Below are 14,957 nucleotides of genomic sequence, written 5' to 3' on the forward strand. Positions count from 1 at the left end.
GCTGTCCTGCCCCACAGCCCCACTTAATCCACAACCCCACTGCTAACCAAGGTGCAACTCCCAACCCCAAGCCCCACATTCCCCAACTCCACTGCCAACCACAGCCCCACAGTCCCACCCCATAGCCCCACACTCCCCATCCCCACAGCTCCCACCCCACAACCCCACGTGTCCCCACAACCCCCCTACCCAACCATAGGACCCCCATCCTGCCCCACAGTGTAACTCCTTGACCCCACAGCCCAGCCATGGGGCTGCTGTCCTGCCCCACAGCCCCACATGTTCCCCATCCCCACTGTAACCATAGAGCCACTGTCCTGCCCCACAGCCCCACTTAATCCACAACCCCAATGCTAACCAAGGTGCAACTCCCAAACGACACATTCCCCATCCCCACTGCTAACCATAGGGCCACTGTCCTGCCCCATAGCCCCATACTCACCATCCCCACATCCCCACGTGTCTCCCCAAGCCCTCTACCCAACCATAGGACCCCCACCCTGCCCCACAGTGTGGCCCCTTGACCCTACAGCCCAGCCATGGGGCTGCTGTCCTGCCCCACAGCCCCACATGTTCCCCATCCCCCCTGCTAACCACAGGGCTGCTGTCCTGCCCCATCTTCCCCACATTCCCCAGCCCCTCTGCCAACTGCAGCCCCGCAGCCCCACGCTCCCCATCCCCACGGCTCCCACCCCCCATCCCCGCTCACCCCCCATCCCCGCCCCCCTCAGCGGATGCTGCCATCCTCCCCGCCGCCCTGCAGCTTCTCCCTCTCGATGGACCACAGCAGCTCCTGCACAAAGCGCACCTCGGATGCCACCTGCTCAGCCAGGGCACCGTAGCGCTTCTCCAACCTCCGGTAGCGCCGGCGCAGCCCCCCGGCCGCCTGCATCACATTCCTGCTCTCCTCCTGCGCCCGCTGCCGGGCGGACTCGGCTCGGAGCAGCTCCTGCCGGATCTGCCGCAGGTCGCGGCCGATGCTCTCGTTCTCCTCTTTGTACCACGATTCCTTTTCCTCGTAGATGGACAGCAGGGCCTCGATGTCCTCCCGGAAGGATCTCTTGTTCTTCTGGATCTCACGGAGGGTCTCCTCCGCCGCCGCCACCTCCTCCATCACTTTGGAGAAGCGTTCGAAGTTGATGTAGGTGTTGTTGGGCGGCATGCTGGAGTGAGACTTGATGGTGTATTCCTTCAGCCGCGTCGTCTTCAGCCGCCGTCGCTGCTCCGCCTTCTTCCCACTGTCCTCATTGCGGACGTTCCTCCTCTTGATCACCTGTGGGGAGACGCGGGGATGGGGCAGCGCAGTGGGGCCGGATTGGCCCTATGGGGTGGGAGGAGCACCGAAGGCACTGGAAGGGACTCACAGGGACAGGAGCACAGAATGGGGTGGGGTGGATTGAGTTGGGTTGAGTTGAGGTGGGTTGGGTTGAGTTGGTTTGGGTTGAGGTGGGTTGGATTGAGGTGGGTTGGGTTGAACTGAGGTGGACGGAGGTGGATTGGGTTGAGGTGGGTTGGTTTGGGTTGGGGTGGATTGAGTTGGATTGGGTTGAGTTGAGGTGGGTTGGGTTGAGTTGGTTTGGATTGAGGTGGGTTGGTTTGGGTTTGGTTGAAATGAGGTGGACTGAGGTGGATTGGGTTGAGGGGGTTGGGTTGGTTTGGGTTGGTTGGGGTTGAGATGGACTGAGTTGAGTTGAGGTGGGTTGGGTTGAGGTGTGTTGGGTTGAATTAAGGTGGTTTGAGTTGAGGTGGGTTGGTTTGGGTTGAATTGAAGTGGATTGAGGTGGGTCGGGTTGAGGTGGGTTGGTTTGGGTTGAGATGGATTGAGTTGGTTTGGGTTGAGTTGAGGTGGGTTGGGTTGGGTTGAGCTGAGATGGACAGAGGTGGATTGGGTTGGGTTGGAGGACTGCAAAGATCTCCCCATTCCAACCCTCACCACAGGCGGGTGCCCCTCAGTACATCAAAGTGCCCAGGACCCCCCACCCCCAACGCCTCCAGGGACGGGGCATCACTGTGGGGTGGGACTGCCCCACACCTGACCCCACAGAAACAACACATGCTTCCTCCAGACCCCCCCACGCAGGCTGACCCCACCGCATCGCTGAGCCCCACTGCTGACCGCATATGGGACATCATGAGACTCAAACCACGGATCTGAGCGCTGTTCCAGTGCCACAGCAAATCCACGTGGCTGTGGGGCCACAGCCCACCCCACTCCCACAGCCCCCATCTGCCCCACAAGCCCCAAACCATCACTTGGAAACCCCATACCTTGATCCAGGGGTGCTCCAGGCTCTGAGCTATGGTCATCCGCTTCCTGCAACAGCAGTGGGGTGGGACGGGGGGGGGGGTGAGGTTGGGGGGGGGGGGAACAGGAGGAGAGGGGACAGGATCAGGGGGATGGGATCAGAGGGGCACAAAATCAGGGGGGCCACGCAGGGTCAGCCCTCAATCCACCGCTTCCTCACAACCCCATTCCTCCCTTCCATGCGCTGCAGCCACAGGTGACCCCAGAGAAACCAACCCAACCCCACACCGATGTGGGGCACAGCCAGGCCCACGTCAGCCCCTGCCACCCACATCCCAACCCTCACTTGGGGTCCTTGACCAGCAGCCGGCGGATGAAGTCCTTGGCCAACTCGCTGGTGCTGCTGAAGTATTCCTCATCGAAGTCGTAGTTGACGGCGGAGATGTTGGTGAGGGTCTCCTGCTTTGTTTCCCCCAGGAAGGGGGAGGCCCCGCTCAGCCTGCAGCAATGGGGAGATGCTCAGTGCCACATTCCCACCCCCTGCAGCTCCCCCAGCCCCGGCCCCAACTACTCACAGGATGTAAGTGATGACCCCAATGCTCCTGGAAGGGAAAAGAGGAGCTCAGAGCCTCAGCATCCCCCCACGTGGCACAGAGGGGACGTGGGGAAAAGTCCTCGCCCCACACCAGGGCTCACTCACCACATGTCAGCCTCCAGCCCCAGCGGCTCATAGTTCACGATTTCTGGTGCTTTACGAAGGAAGAAGGGAGAAAACAAACTCATTTTGGGGGGAAAATTGCACGGACACGTGGGGCTGCCCCACTGCCCCACAGGGAGACAACTCACCCAGGGGCATCTCTGCAGGATGAGGCCAACATTTCTGAGCCCAGAGAACCTCCCCCCCCCTCCAAAACTGTGCCTCACCCACAAACTCCGGGGTCCCGAAAATGTTCTTGAACTCATTCCCAGCTTCGATCTTGTGGGCGATCCCAAAGTCGATGAGTTTGATGCGAGGGTTGGGCACATTCTTGTCCAGCAGCATGATGTTCTCCGGCTGTGGAGGAGGGGGGATGATCAGTGCTTCACCCCAATGCTGAACATGCGGCATTCCACAAGCCAGCAGCGTGCCACGATGGCCACAAAGACCGATGGTTGACCAATGGTTGACCACAAGTCAGCAGTGTCCTCCTGTGGCCAAGAAGGCCAACGGTGTCTTGGATGACCATGGGTTGGCCACAGGTTGACCATGAGTCACAGTGGTGTCACAAAGGCCAGTGGTGTCCCAGTCGACCCATGGTTGACCAACAGTTGACCAATGGTTGACCACAAACCAAGATCTGCGCCCCAGCAGCCACGAAACCCACTGGTGTCCCAGTTCACAGAATCACAGAATGACAGAATAGTAGGGGTTGGAAGGGACCTCCAGAGATCATCGAGTCCAACCCCCCTGCCAAAGCAGGTTCCCTACACAGTTGAGCAATGGTTGACCAACAGCTGGCCAATGGTTGACCACAAACCAAGATCTGCGCCCCAGCAGCCACGAAGGCCAACGGTTGACCAATAATTGACCAACAATTGGCCACAGGTTGACTGCAAGACAAGAGCGTGCCCCAGCAGCCACGAAACCCACTGGTGTCCCAGTTGAGCAGTGGTTGACCAACAGCTGGCCAATGGTTGACCATGAATCAAGATCTGCGCCCCAGCAACCACGAAGGCCAACGGTTGACCAATAATTGACCAACAATTGGCCACAGGTTGACCACAAGCCAGCAGGGCATCCCAGCAACCATGAAGGCCAGCAGCGTCCCAGGTGACCAACGGTTGGCCAAGAGATGGCCAACGGACAACCACAAGCCTGCAGAGCGTCCCAGTGGCCAAAAAGACCAACAGCAGCCCAGCTGACCAACAGCTGACCGCCCAACGTCCCACCCGACCCCTACAGCTCCCACCCCAGACCCCCACCTTCAAGTCAAAGTGTGCGATGCGCTTGGAGTGCAGGTAATGCACCCCGTCCAGGATCTGCTTGAGGAACTGCGTGGCCTCCTCCTCCGTCAGCGACTCCTTTTCCGCCAGGAAGTCGAAGAGCTCCCCGCCCGACACCAGCTCCAGGATCAGCACCACGTCCGTCTTGTTCTCGAAGATGTCGTGCAGGGTGATGATGTTGGGGTGCTGGATCTCCCTCAGGATGTCCACCTCCCTCTCGATCTCCTCCCTGCTCACCCCCCGGCGGCTCGACGACAGCCGTCGCTTTTTGATGAATTTGGCTGCATATTCCAGGCCTGTTTTCCTCTCCCGGCATTTTCTCACGATGGCAAATTGGCCGCTGTGGGAGGAAAGAACCTGAGAACCTTCAGCACGGCTCAGGCAATGGGAGAAGGCACAGATCAACAGCTGGTGGGGAGCGGGGTTCTCTCGGATGCAGCCAACATCCTCCCCAGATGGGGATGGGGCAGAGCAGCCCCTACAGCACAGCCCACAGGGCTGCCCCATAAGCTCGGGGTGCATCCCAACCCTGCAGCACGGGATGTGGGAAGGAAATCTCTTCCTCCCACGGACGCAGCAGCTGCTCAGCTGTCCCCACGCTGCCGGGCCGTGCAGGAAGCCAGCCCCACAGCCCCGCTCGTCCGTGACCCCAACCTCAGTCCATAGGCTCGGGGCCGCTCATCCCAACGGATGGGGCTGGGGCTGTCCGTCCCTCCCGCCCCATCTCTCCGCAGGCTCGGGGCCGCTCAACCCCCGCTCCCTTCCCCCAAATCCCCGCAGCGCCGTGGAGGAGGACGCCGCCCCGCAGCCCCGCAGCTCCGCACCGCCGCCCCTCCCGGCCCCTCCCCGCTGACGTCCGTCCGTCCGTCCGTCCGTTCCTCTCTCCCGGCCCCGCGGAGCCATATAAGGACCGCAGCGCCACGCCGGCCCCAAATCGCAGCGGAGCGGCACGGCGAAACCCCAAAGCGGTGCGGGACGCGCATCGGGACCCGCCCCACAAACGCGGGGCCGGCCGGGGGCACCGGAGGACGGCAATTTAACGCCACGAATGCCGCTTCCCGCCCGCTTTCCTCCCGCCGGCGCTTCCCCGCGGCCCCGCCGCCCCCCCGCTCACCTGCCCAGCTCTTCCCCCATCTCGTAGAAGTCCTCCACGCTCTCCTGCCGGAAGGTGGACATGGCCGCGGTCCCGCGGCTTCCCCTCCGCTCGGTTCAGCCCCTGCGGAGCGGGATTCGCGGCTGAGCCCCGCGCCGAGCCCCGCGCCGCCCCCCGCCCCGCATCGCCCCGCGCCGCCGCCGCACCTGAGCCGCCCCCGCCCGCACCGCCGCCGCCGCATTCCACCACTGCTGCCGGCTCCGCCCCTCCGCCTCCGCTATTGGCCGCGGCGCCTCCGACGTCCCGCCCTTCGCGCGCTATCATTGGCTTCTCGTAGTGACGTCATGCTGGAATGCGCGGATGAGGCCGCGCGGGGTGGCCCCGCCCTGTTGCCCGGCCTCGCCCAGGAGCTGCGGGATCCGAGTTCGAATCCCGGCGGCGCCTCCCGGCGGTTCCGCACCGCTGCCCCCACCCCCCGGGCTGGGAATCCCGCAGCTTTGAGCTCTCGGAGCCCGGGGATCCTGCAGGGCCCGGCGCCCCGGCATCACACAGGGACCACGCGTGACCCAGCAAAGCGAGGAGGCGCACGGCCAACCCTTCATCACCATATCAAATTTATTATTTCCAGTGGCACTAATACATTGGTTGATGCTCATGATGACAATCACACTGCACAAGATCTCCCTGCCTTCGAGTTGCTGCCCAACCACAACACCTCCTCCCCCCCCCCCAACCACCACCGGGCACCATCGCCCCCCCCAGGAAAGGGGGAGCAGCCCCTGCACCCCTCAGCCTCTCTTCCCCCCCATCAGCAAAACAAAGCAGAGACGCTCCTCAGCTCAAGTCAAATAAATATGGAATCAGGCAACTCTAGTTGCATCGAGTGGAAATGCTTCGTTACAATGGCACCGAGCAGGGCCCCAGATGAGTCATGTGCAACACAGAAACCTATAAGGCTGAATATCAATGCTTTTTTTTGTTTCCTTTTTGTTTTTTTTTGAAAGTCTCCAATCGCTATGGAACTGATTAAGTACAATGCAAAGAGATGGGCGCTGCAGTTCTACCCTTTGCCCGCTGTTACGCTAGTTAGTTTGTCTGAGTCCCACACCAGCGACGGTGGGTGCGCAGCCTTTACAACTTGTCCAGGAAGTTGTCCAGGGCTGGGATGCCCTCCTTCAGCCCCTTACGTTTGCGGGTCTCAGCCACCACCTGCGAGGGGCGGCTGGTGCTGTCGAAGGGATCCCCAGGCAGGATCTGCCAGTGGTCAAACACGCACTGGGGGAAAGCCTGGCCGCCTGTGTTGGACCTCAGGTCAGCTGTGAAACCTGGAGGGGAAAGGAGAGGAGTCGGAAGGGGAATCACAGCCCAGCCCCACAGATGTGGGATTCCACCTTCCCACCACCACCAACAGCCCACATCCCACCCCACCTCCAGCCCTTAAAGCACAGGACACGAATCATAGAATCACCAAGGTTGGAAAAGACCTCCAAGCTCATCCAGTCCAACCGTTCCCCCATTCCCAACAGCTCCCACTAAACCATGTCCCTCAACACAACATCCAGCCTTGCCTTGAACACCCCCAGGCTCGGTGACTCCACCACCTCCCTGTGCATCCATTCCAGTGCCTGACCACCCTTTCTGAAAAGTAATACTTCCTCATGTCCAGCCTGAATCTCCCCTGCCGTAGCTTGAAGCCATTCCCTCTGGTCCTATCACTGATGACACGAGAGCAGAGGCCGACCCCCAGCTCACTGCAGCCTCCCTTCAGGAAGTTATAGAGAGCAATGAGGTCTCCCCTGAGCTCCTCTTCTCCAGGCTGAACATTCCCAGCTCCTTCAGCCTCTCCTCAGCAGCCCTGTGCTCCAGACCCCTCACAGCTTTGTTGCCCTCCTTTGAACACGTTCCAGGGCCTCAATGTCTTTCATGCAGTGAGGGGCCCAAAACTGGACACAGCACTCGAGGTGCGGCCTCACCAGAGCTGAGCACAGGGGAAAATGAATGGCGAGCAGGAGGAGCCGCCCCACACTCACCAAAGGACTCGTTGACAGGCAGGTAGGCCTTGACCACGAACATGGGGGTGCCAGCCACCTGGGACTCCTCAAAGACATGGCCACGCTTCCTGTTCAGCACACCGTAGATGCCACCGACCACCTGCTCTGGGCACTGTGGGACAAAGGAGTCAGGGGCTGCAAACTGCCCACCTCCACTCTCCTCAAGTGGGGAGAGAGGATTTGCCTTACCTGGATTTCCACAAGGTAGATGGGCTCCATGAGCCTGGGCTGGGCGGTGAGCACGCAGGCATACAGGCACCTCCTGGCAGTGGGAATGATCTGGCCGCCCCCGCGGTGGATGGCATCAGCGTGCAGGGTCACATCGTGCACATCGAAGCGGACGCCGCGCATGTTCTCCTCACACAGGACGCCCTGGGTGAGCAAAGGCGGGCTGTGGGGCAGCACTGGGGCCAGAGGGGAGCCCTGCTCCTCCCACCAGCTCTGGAGCTGCCCGCCAGGCTCCCAGCAGCCTCCCAAACTCACAGCCACCGAGGCACCGCGCTGTTCTGCCCCACAGCAGCCCAGCCCCACACACCACCCCTACCTCCTTGGTGGCCCACTGGAAGCCAGCCACCACGCTGTCCTTGATCTCGTTCAGGTACTGCACTCCCTTGGTGATGTCGGTCAGGATGTTGGGCCCGGTGCCGTCAGGACCGAAGCACCAGATCTTCCTGGCTTCGGTGACGTCCCACTCGTACTTCTCAGCCAGGTAACGAGCTCTTTGCTTCAGCTCCTGGCGAGCAGAGACCTCGCCCTTGTCGATGTCCTCAGCCAAACCATCAGGGAAAGGCCGGGCCTTCATGTACAGCCTGTTGTGTTTGTTGGGGGACTTGGAAAGGCACATCACGTTGGATTCCTCGCTGACCGTCTCACGGTAAGACACGACGGGATCCGATTTCTGCAGCAACAAACAGCAGGGAAGAGCTGTGAGCCACCAGCCTGCAGCTCCCAGCAGCACAAAGGCTGCCAGCACAGAGCTGTTATGCTGCCCCTGCTGTTCAAGCTGTGTGTCGGTGCCATCAAAGCACGCTGCTTCTCAGCCCCTCGCTCAGCCTGCCAGGCTGCACACAGCAGCCGTACCTTGATAGGAATGCAAGCGTGGTCCTCCTCCAGATCCTTCAGGCAGATTTCCAAGTGCAGCTCCCCTGCGCCAGCAATGATGTGCTCTCCTGACTCCTCAATGATGCACTGGGAAAAAGAAAACCAAAACCCAAACATTAAGACAGCAGGTGAGACTTTGGGCTGACAGCAATGGAAGCTCCTGCATGTCAAACACCAGCATTTGCCTGACGGTCTCTGATTTTCTGCCTTGACTCATAGAACTGTTTTAGAAGCTCCTTCTGCAGTCCTGGGGGTGAGTCAGCACGAGGGAGGAACGCTCTGTTCCTCCCCACTCTGGGAGGGCTGGAACCAATAACTGCAGCCCCTTCTGCCAGCTCTCCCGCTGCAACCACAACCAGAAGCACCACAGCGACTCCTGTGCAGCACTGGGATTTCCTGCAGGCTCACCTGCACCATAGGGTCAGACTTGGCGAGGCGTTTCAGCCCCTCCACCAGTTTGGGAAGGTCTGCAGGGTTCTTGGCTTCCACGGCCACTCGCACCACAGGGCTGACGCTGAACTTCATCACCCGCATGTTGTGAGCGTGCTCGAAGGTGGTGATGGTTCCAGTCTTCACCAGGAACTGATCGACGCCAACCAGCCCCACGATGTTTCCACAAGGCACGTCCTCAATGGGCTCCACGTAGCGGCCCATCATGAGGATGGTCCTGCAGGGACACAAGGCTGTTTCACGGCCTCAGAGACACAAACAGGAAGGACAGCCGCCCTCATGCTGCACCCAGCCGGGACCAACCTTTGGATTGGCTTCAGGTACAGATCCTCCTTCTTGCCAGGCGTGTAGTTGGGTCCCATGATCCTGACCTTCAAGCCGGTCGATACGAGACCAGAGAAAACACGACCGAAAGCATAGAAACGGCCCTTGTCGGAGGTTGGCACCATTTTAGAAATGTACATCATCAGGGGGCCCTTGGGATCACAGTTCTTAATACCTGAGAAGGAAACAGATTTCATTGAGAAATAGCTCTGGTGCCCAGCAGCGCCCCCTCCTCTGCTCTGCCAGCCAGCCAGCAGGAAGATCAGATTGCCCAGAGATCTTTTAAATGAATACAGGCTCAGCCTGAGCCGCCGCCACGCAGCCTGGCTGCCCTCCAGTTCCTGAGCAAGCTCAGCACTCCTGAATCAAGCGCTCGCTGCTAAGCCTGTTTGAGCCACGCTGGGAAAGCTGCAGGCTCAAGGATTACAAAAGCTCCTAAGCTGTGGGCTCTGGAGAACAAGATAGTTCCAGGTGCTTCAGACCACTGAACGCTCCTGCAAAGAGCTCAGCACAGCAGCAGCCCCACGTACCTCCATGGCAGCCCCACGTACCTCCATGGCAGCCCCACGTACCTCCATGGCAGCCCCACGTACCTCCATGGCAGCCCCACGTACCTATGGCAGCCTCGTCGTCGGGGGGCCCCTCGTAGAGCAGCTCACAGCGGTACTTCTGGGCTGTGACTGGAGAAGGCAGGTGGATGGTGATCATCTGCAGCAGGGCGTCTCCAGCAGGCAGCCACCGCCTCATCACAGCCTGAGCACAGAGCAGAGGGTGAGGCAGGAGCCCAGCATGCAGCCCTGCTTTCCTCTTTCCCCTCTACACCTTCCTACCCCAGCAGGGTTTGCAGCTGCAGAGCAAATCCCTACAGCTGGATCAGCCCAACTCATCTCCTCTCATGGAGGATTCAACCCATCTCACCTTCAGCAGGGGTTTGCCCTCCTTGTCCTTATCTTCGCTGTCAAGCTTGATGTCAAGTTTCTCAATCAGTTTGGCTGCCTCATCTTTCTTGAAGGTCATGATTGCATCGAACACCTACGAGAGCAGCAGTCAGGAATGCTTTCAGGACCCAACCTGAGAGCAGCAGCATCTCTAAGGAGAACCTGTGCTGAATCCACTGCCTTCCCAACCCACCGCCCTCCCCTGCTGCACAGAACCACGAGCTCAGCTCGTCTCAGATACTCAAATTTCTTCAATCAAACAAGTCAGGTCAAAGTGAAGAAATTTTCCATCATCATGCACTGCAGCAGAACAAACAGAGCTTCGGCATCAGCAAGGAGCACACCTTGAAGATGGGATCAAGGATGAGCTGGCAGAAGGTCCGAGGCAGTTTCTTTCCATCAGGGCCAGTAGCGGATTTGCTGAACTTGCCGGTAGCAGGATCAAAATACCTGCAGAAGAAACGAGCCAAACAAATATCAACCTCCAGCTCAGGTGTGAAAGCGTGGCAGCTTCTTTTCCCCTGATCAGCTCAGGGGTGAGGAAAAAAACCAGCACAAGGATCAACTGAATGAGCCTGAATGCCTGCACAGCCGGGTCAGGGCACACAGAGCTGCGTGGGAATCGGAACCGACAGCCACAGTCACTCACCTGTCTCCCCACAGCTTCTTCATCATGTCTTCTACTTTCTTGGCACGCTCAGATGGATTCATCTGGGCATCACCCTTAGCAGCAAACTTTGCAACGTACATTTCAGCAAACTGTTTCAAAGTGAAAGCCCAGCCATGCAGGCCAGAACCAAAGCCAACTGTACCAAGCACGGGATCGATCTGAAAGGGAAAAGACCAGCTGTGGAGGCTCCAGCAGTCAGCCCAGGCAAAGCAAACACTGCAGGCCTCCAGCAACAGCCTGAAGGTGGGGCCTCAGAGCCACAGAAGCACTGAGCCTTTCTGTGGCAGCGCCTGCCCAGAGACTGCCTGGCCCACACGGCCCTTTTCAGCTCCAGGACCCAAAACTGGACCCTTTTTTCTTCACTTCATCCAGCTCAGCGGATCTGTCTGCAATCAGACCGCCGTCCTTAAGGGAACACCAGTCTAAGAGTTGACAATTCGTTTGTTGCTCAGCAGGAACAAAGCACAAAGGTTTCCCCAGAACCCGCAGCTGAACAGCCCTGCACGCAGCTCGCAGTCCAGCAGGGAGTGAAGGGCCCAACATCCCCAAGTGCCCTCCAGCCTCAGCAGGCAGCCCAGGCCCTGCACCCCGCATCAGCTGAGAGAGGAAAGCCCCTCCAAGAGGAGAACAGCCTCAGCAGGCAGAAAACACACTGGTGTTCCTATTCCTCACTGGGTGGGTGCCCCCACTGCCCCAGCCTCGCTCCTCCTATGAGTGAAGGCACCGCTACCACACGCAGCTGCTCCCTCCTGCTGAAAGCAGCCTCCCAGCCCTTCACCTACCATGATGTTCCCCATAGGGCCGCTTTCTCCTTCCCCGTAGGTGGAGATAATGACGTTCACATTCTCCACGATCCTCTGGAAGGTCTGGTACAGCTCCTCAGGATCCAGCTGCAGCTCCAGCAGCGCCCGGTCCATCTTGTTCATCATCAGGACGGGTTTGATCCTCTCGGCGATGGCCTGACGCAGCACAGTTTCTGTCTGCACACACACACCTGGCCAACACAGGAGAATCAGTTCTCCTCACCTTCAGCCCAGCCCAAGGCGGGCTGCAGTTACACACAGCTGCAAAAATCTCACCAGAGACGCAGTCGACAACAACCAGGGCGCCATCAGTGACCCGCAGAGCAGCAGTGACCTCCGAGGAGAAATCCACGTGCCCAGGAGAGTCGATCAGGTTGATCAAGAAACCAGAACCATCCTTGCTCTGCTTGATGAACGCCAGATCGTTTTCAGAGAGCTCGTAGAACAGAGAAATAGCTCTGAAATGGAAGAAGAGCTGTTAACATCACCCACTCGTTACCCCTCCACAGCACTCTGGAGCAAACACAGTTGGAAGCATCCTTTCATCCTTTATTTCCAGACAGCTGCATCCAGCCTTCAGGATTTCCTGAAAAGGCCCACAGCACTCATCAGTTCCAACCCCTGCTGTGTGCAGGTCACCAATCAGCAGCCCAGGCTGCCCAGAGCCACATCCAGCCTGGCCTTGAATGCCTGCAGGGCTGGGGCATCCACAGCCTCCTTGGGCAACCTGTGCCAGTGCCTCACCACCCTCTGGGGGAAAAACTTCCTCTTAACATCCAACCTAAACCTCCCCTCTATCAGGGAACGTGATCCAGAGAGGCAGGTGATGAAGATGCTCAGGAGTATCCACAAAAAGCTCCACTTTTCACGCTTCTCTGAAATCATAACCTCTTCTGACACCATGAAGTGCCAAAGAGGCACATGGCCTCCTCCTCTCAGCTGCACGTTTCTGCTTTACCCACCAGCCCAAACCCCTTCTGACTCCCCCCCTCCTCAGGTAACAGACCCACAGGCAGTGATGCTCCCAAGGAGGACAGCTGCTCACCAGGCAGCCTCCACACTGCAGGACTCCCAGCCACCAGCCCCATTACACACAGCTGGTGCCAAAACAAGAGGCCAAAAGTCACACTGCGGGAGCACGTCAATGTCCCAGCAGCCATCAAGGTAAGGCTCAGTGACTCACCACAGGGCAATCAATACGTGCTCCTTCTTTTAAGCAATCCAAACAAGTAAAACAAAACTAAGCTTTTGAACAAGAAGACAAGGGAAAGGCTGATGCGATCATCTTCATCTCAAGGTGAAACCAGGGTAGGATTCAAAGCATTCCCGAGGTCATTGGGAACACGAGGGCACCCTTAGCAGCAGCACTCACGTAGATTTGATGGTGATGCACCGTTCCTGCTCGTCCTTCCTGGTGTCAGTGAAACGGGTCTCCCCCGCGCGGGCAGAGGCGATGATTCCAGCTTTGCATACCAGAGAATCAGTCAGGGTCGACTTGCCGTGATCAACGTGGGCGATCACTGACATGTTCCTGATGTTGGCCTTTTTGTCCATGATGGCCCGTATCTGATCTACCGTGAAGTTCACCTTGGAGAAAAGGACGAGAGAGGAAAGGAAGACGCGCTACGTAACAGAACGGCTCCATTTCTTCATACGTGGCACCGTCAGGTTTAACCTCACAAAACAACAAGCTGGAAAAAAGGCCAGGACACCGCAGGGAGGACGGGGCCTGAGGTGCAGCAGCCAGCAACGCGCCTTCAAGCTTTGCCGCACTGACAGCGCCGCGGGCCGCCCTCCATCCTCACCCCCCGCTCAGGGGAGCCCCGCACCGCGGAGCCGCAGCGTTACGTAAGCGCTCCGGTAGCCGCACCGCAACGCCGCATCGCCGGCCGCCGCGGAGCTCCCGATAAACGACGCTCAGCGGCCGCGCCAGGCCCCGGCCCCGGCCCCACCCCTCTCCCCTCACGGCGGCCCGGGCCGCAGCGCCAGGCCTCGCCCCGCCACGGAAGCCCGGCTGCCCTCCCAGAGCGGACATCCCCGCCCGCGCAGCCCGCGCAGGACCCGCTCAGCTCCTCTCGAACGGCGGCAGAACGCGGGGCCTCACCATGGTGGCGGATGGAGGTGGATTCTCCGGGGCGGGGGGGTACAGCAATGGCGGCAGCGGCGGCCCTGTCTCGCTGGCGAGCGCAGAGCGGGCGGAAGAGAACGCTGACGTCAACCGCCCCCCTTTTATAGGGCAGCGCCGGCCGGGGGGAGGAGCCTGAACGTGCGCGTGCGCAGATGTGCCTCTCTAGCACCCTGCTGCCGGCAGCTCTATGGTCGGGCGGTGAGGTCCTCCAAGGGCCGCAGCCGGGCTCCACGCAGACCCCGCTCAGAACCCGCAGCGGAAACAACACGGCCACCGCGGGAACGACCAGGAGAACGTATTTGGGGCGCTCCCCGAGACTACGAGAGCGCCTCCCCTTCTATCAGCAGCGCCGTGCCGGGCACCGCGGGGCGCGGCCCTGGCCGCAGTGGGACCCTGCCGGGAGTGGGCAAGCCCCGCCCCTCTCGGCGTCTCCGGCCCAGCTGCGCGTGCGCCGGCCGGCCGGCACCGGGGAGGGCAGTGGGCTCTCCAGCGCCCCCTGCGGGCGGGGAGGAGCGCGGCGCCCCGGGCCCGGCGCGGCACGGAGCAGCCCGAGGTGCGGAGGATCCCCGCAGCACGGCGTGCAGCCCGGGGCGCTGCGAGCAGCGGCTCCTGCGGCAGAAGCCCATCGTGGGCGAGCAAAGAGAAGATCCAACCAGGGCTGCGGCGGAACATCGCTCTCCATTTCCACACCACGAGTGCTTCGCTGTTGTTTCTTCCTTTTCATCGGCACCGCAGGACGCCGTGGCTCCGTTTCCATCAGCTGCAGAGCAACAGAGCTCTCCCAAACCTGCAGCTTGCTGTCTCCCGGCCCCATCCCACGGGGACAGTAGTGGGGTGCAGCAGGGACTGCTCCGGCCTTGGGGCCTGTGTCCGCTCCTTTCTTGGGACACGAGTTATCAGCTGTTGGCATTGCTATAAGAGCCACTTGAATTTCTAGCACCGATGCTGGCTTTTCCCAGAGAGCACACTGGGCAGCGTGATTAACGCATTGGCCTGCGTGGAAAACTGGCTAGTTATCTTCTTGCTTAATTAGCTTACAGGGCTGACATCGAGGAGAAAGAAAGCACTAGGAAAAGCTCTATGTTCAAGAGACCACCCTCAGGGCTGCCCCCGTTGTGTAACATCGCTGCCATCGATATGTGAGAAGCTGTCACAGCCCCGATTTGCTTCA

At 59.9% G+C, this 14,957-nt stretch overlaps 2 protein-coding genes and 1 non-coding gene across 3 annotated transcripts; all 3 read right to left on the reverse strand.

The window, feature by feature from the left end:
• Positions 1 to 712: 712 nt before the first annotated feature.
• Positions 713 to 5,607, reverse strand: DAPK3 (death associated protein kinase 3). Its single transcript, XM_048927411.1, has 9 exons — positions 5,528 to 5,607; positions 5,343 to 5,444; positions 4,208 to 4,568; positions 3,170 to 3,299; positions 2,946 to 2,994; positions 2,821 to 2,847; positions 2,592 to 2,744; positions 2,269 to 2,314; positions 713 to 1,273 (listed from the first exon to the last, which is right to left on the reverse strand). Exons 2-9 carry the CDS (start codon positions 5,402 to 5,404, stop codon positions 728 to 730), a joined length of 1,374 nt encoding a protein of 457 aa, XP_048783368.1. The 5' UTR covers positions 5,405 to 5,444; positions 5,528 to 5,607; the 3' UTR covers positions 713 to 727.
• Positions 5,608 to 5,918: 311 nt separating this feature from the next.
• On the reverse strand, positions 5,919 to 13,937 carry EEF2 (eukaryotic translation elongation factor 2). The gene is made up of 15 exons (XM_048927409.1): positions 13,763 to 13,937; positions 13,031 to 13,245; positions 11,935 to 12,116; positions 11,638 to 11,849; positions 10,835 to 11,013; positions 10,530 to 10,635; positions 10,166 to 10,279; positions 9,862 to 10,000; positions 9,227 to 9,422; positions 8,882 to 9,140; positions 8,453 to 8,560; positions 7,917 to 8,270; positions 7,562 to 7,744; positions 7,352 to 7,484; positions 5,919 to 6,646 (listed from the first exon to the last, which is right to left on the reverse strand). Exons 1-15 carry the CDS (start codon positions 13,763 to 13,765, stop codon positions 6,453 to 6,455), a joined length of 2,577 nt encoding a protein of 858 aa, XP_048783366.1. The 5' UTR covers positions 13,766 to 13,937; the 3' UTR covers positions 5,919 to 6,452.
• LOC125685134 (small nucleolar RNA SNORD37) lies at positions 10,417 to 10,486 on the reverse strand. Its single transcript, XR_007373387.1, has one exon. It is a non-coding gene; the product is annotated as a small nucleolar RNA SNORD37 (small nucleolar RNA).
• Positions 13,938 to 14,957: the final 1,020 nt, after the last annotated feature.

The sequence above is a fragment of the Lagopus muta genome, chromosome 26, assembly GCF_023343835.1.
Source record: "Lagopus muta isolate bLagMut1 chromosome 26, bLagMut1 primary, whole genome shotgun sequence".
In the NCBI taxonomy this organism is placed as follows: domain Eukaryota; kingdom Metazoa; phylum Chordata; class Aves; order Galliformes; family Phasianidae; genus Lagopus; species Lagopus muta.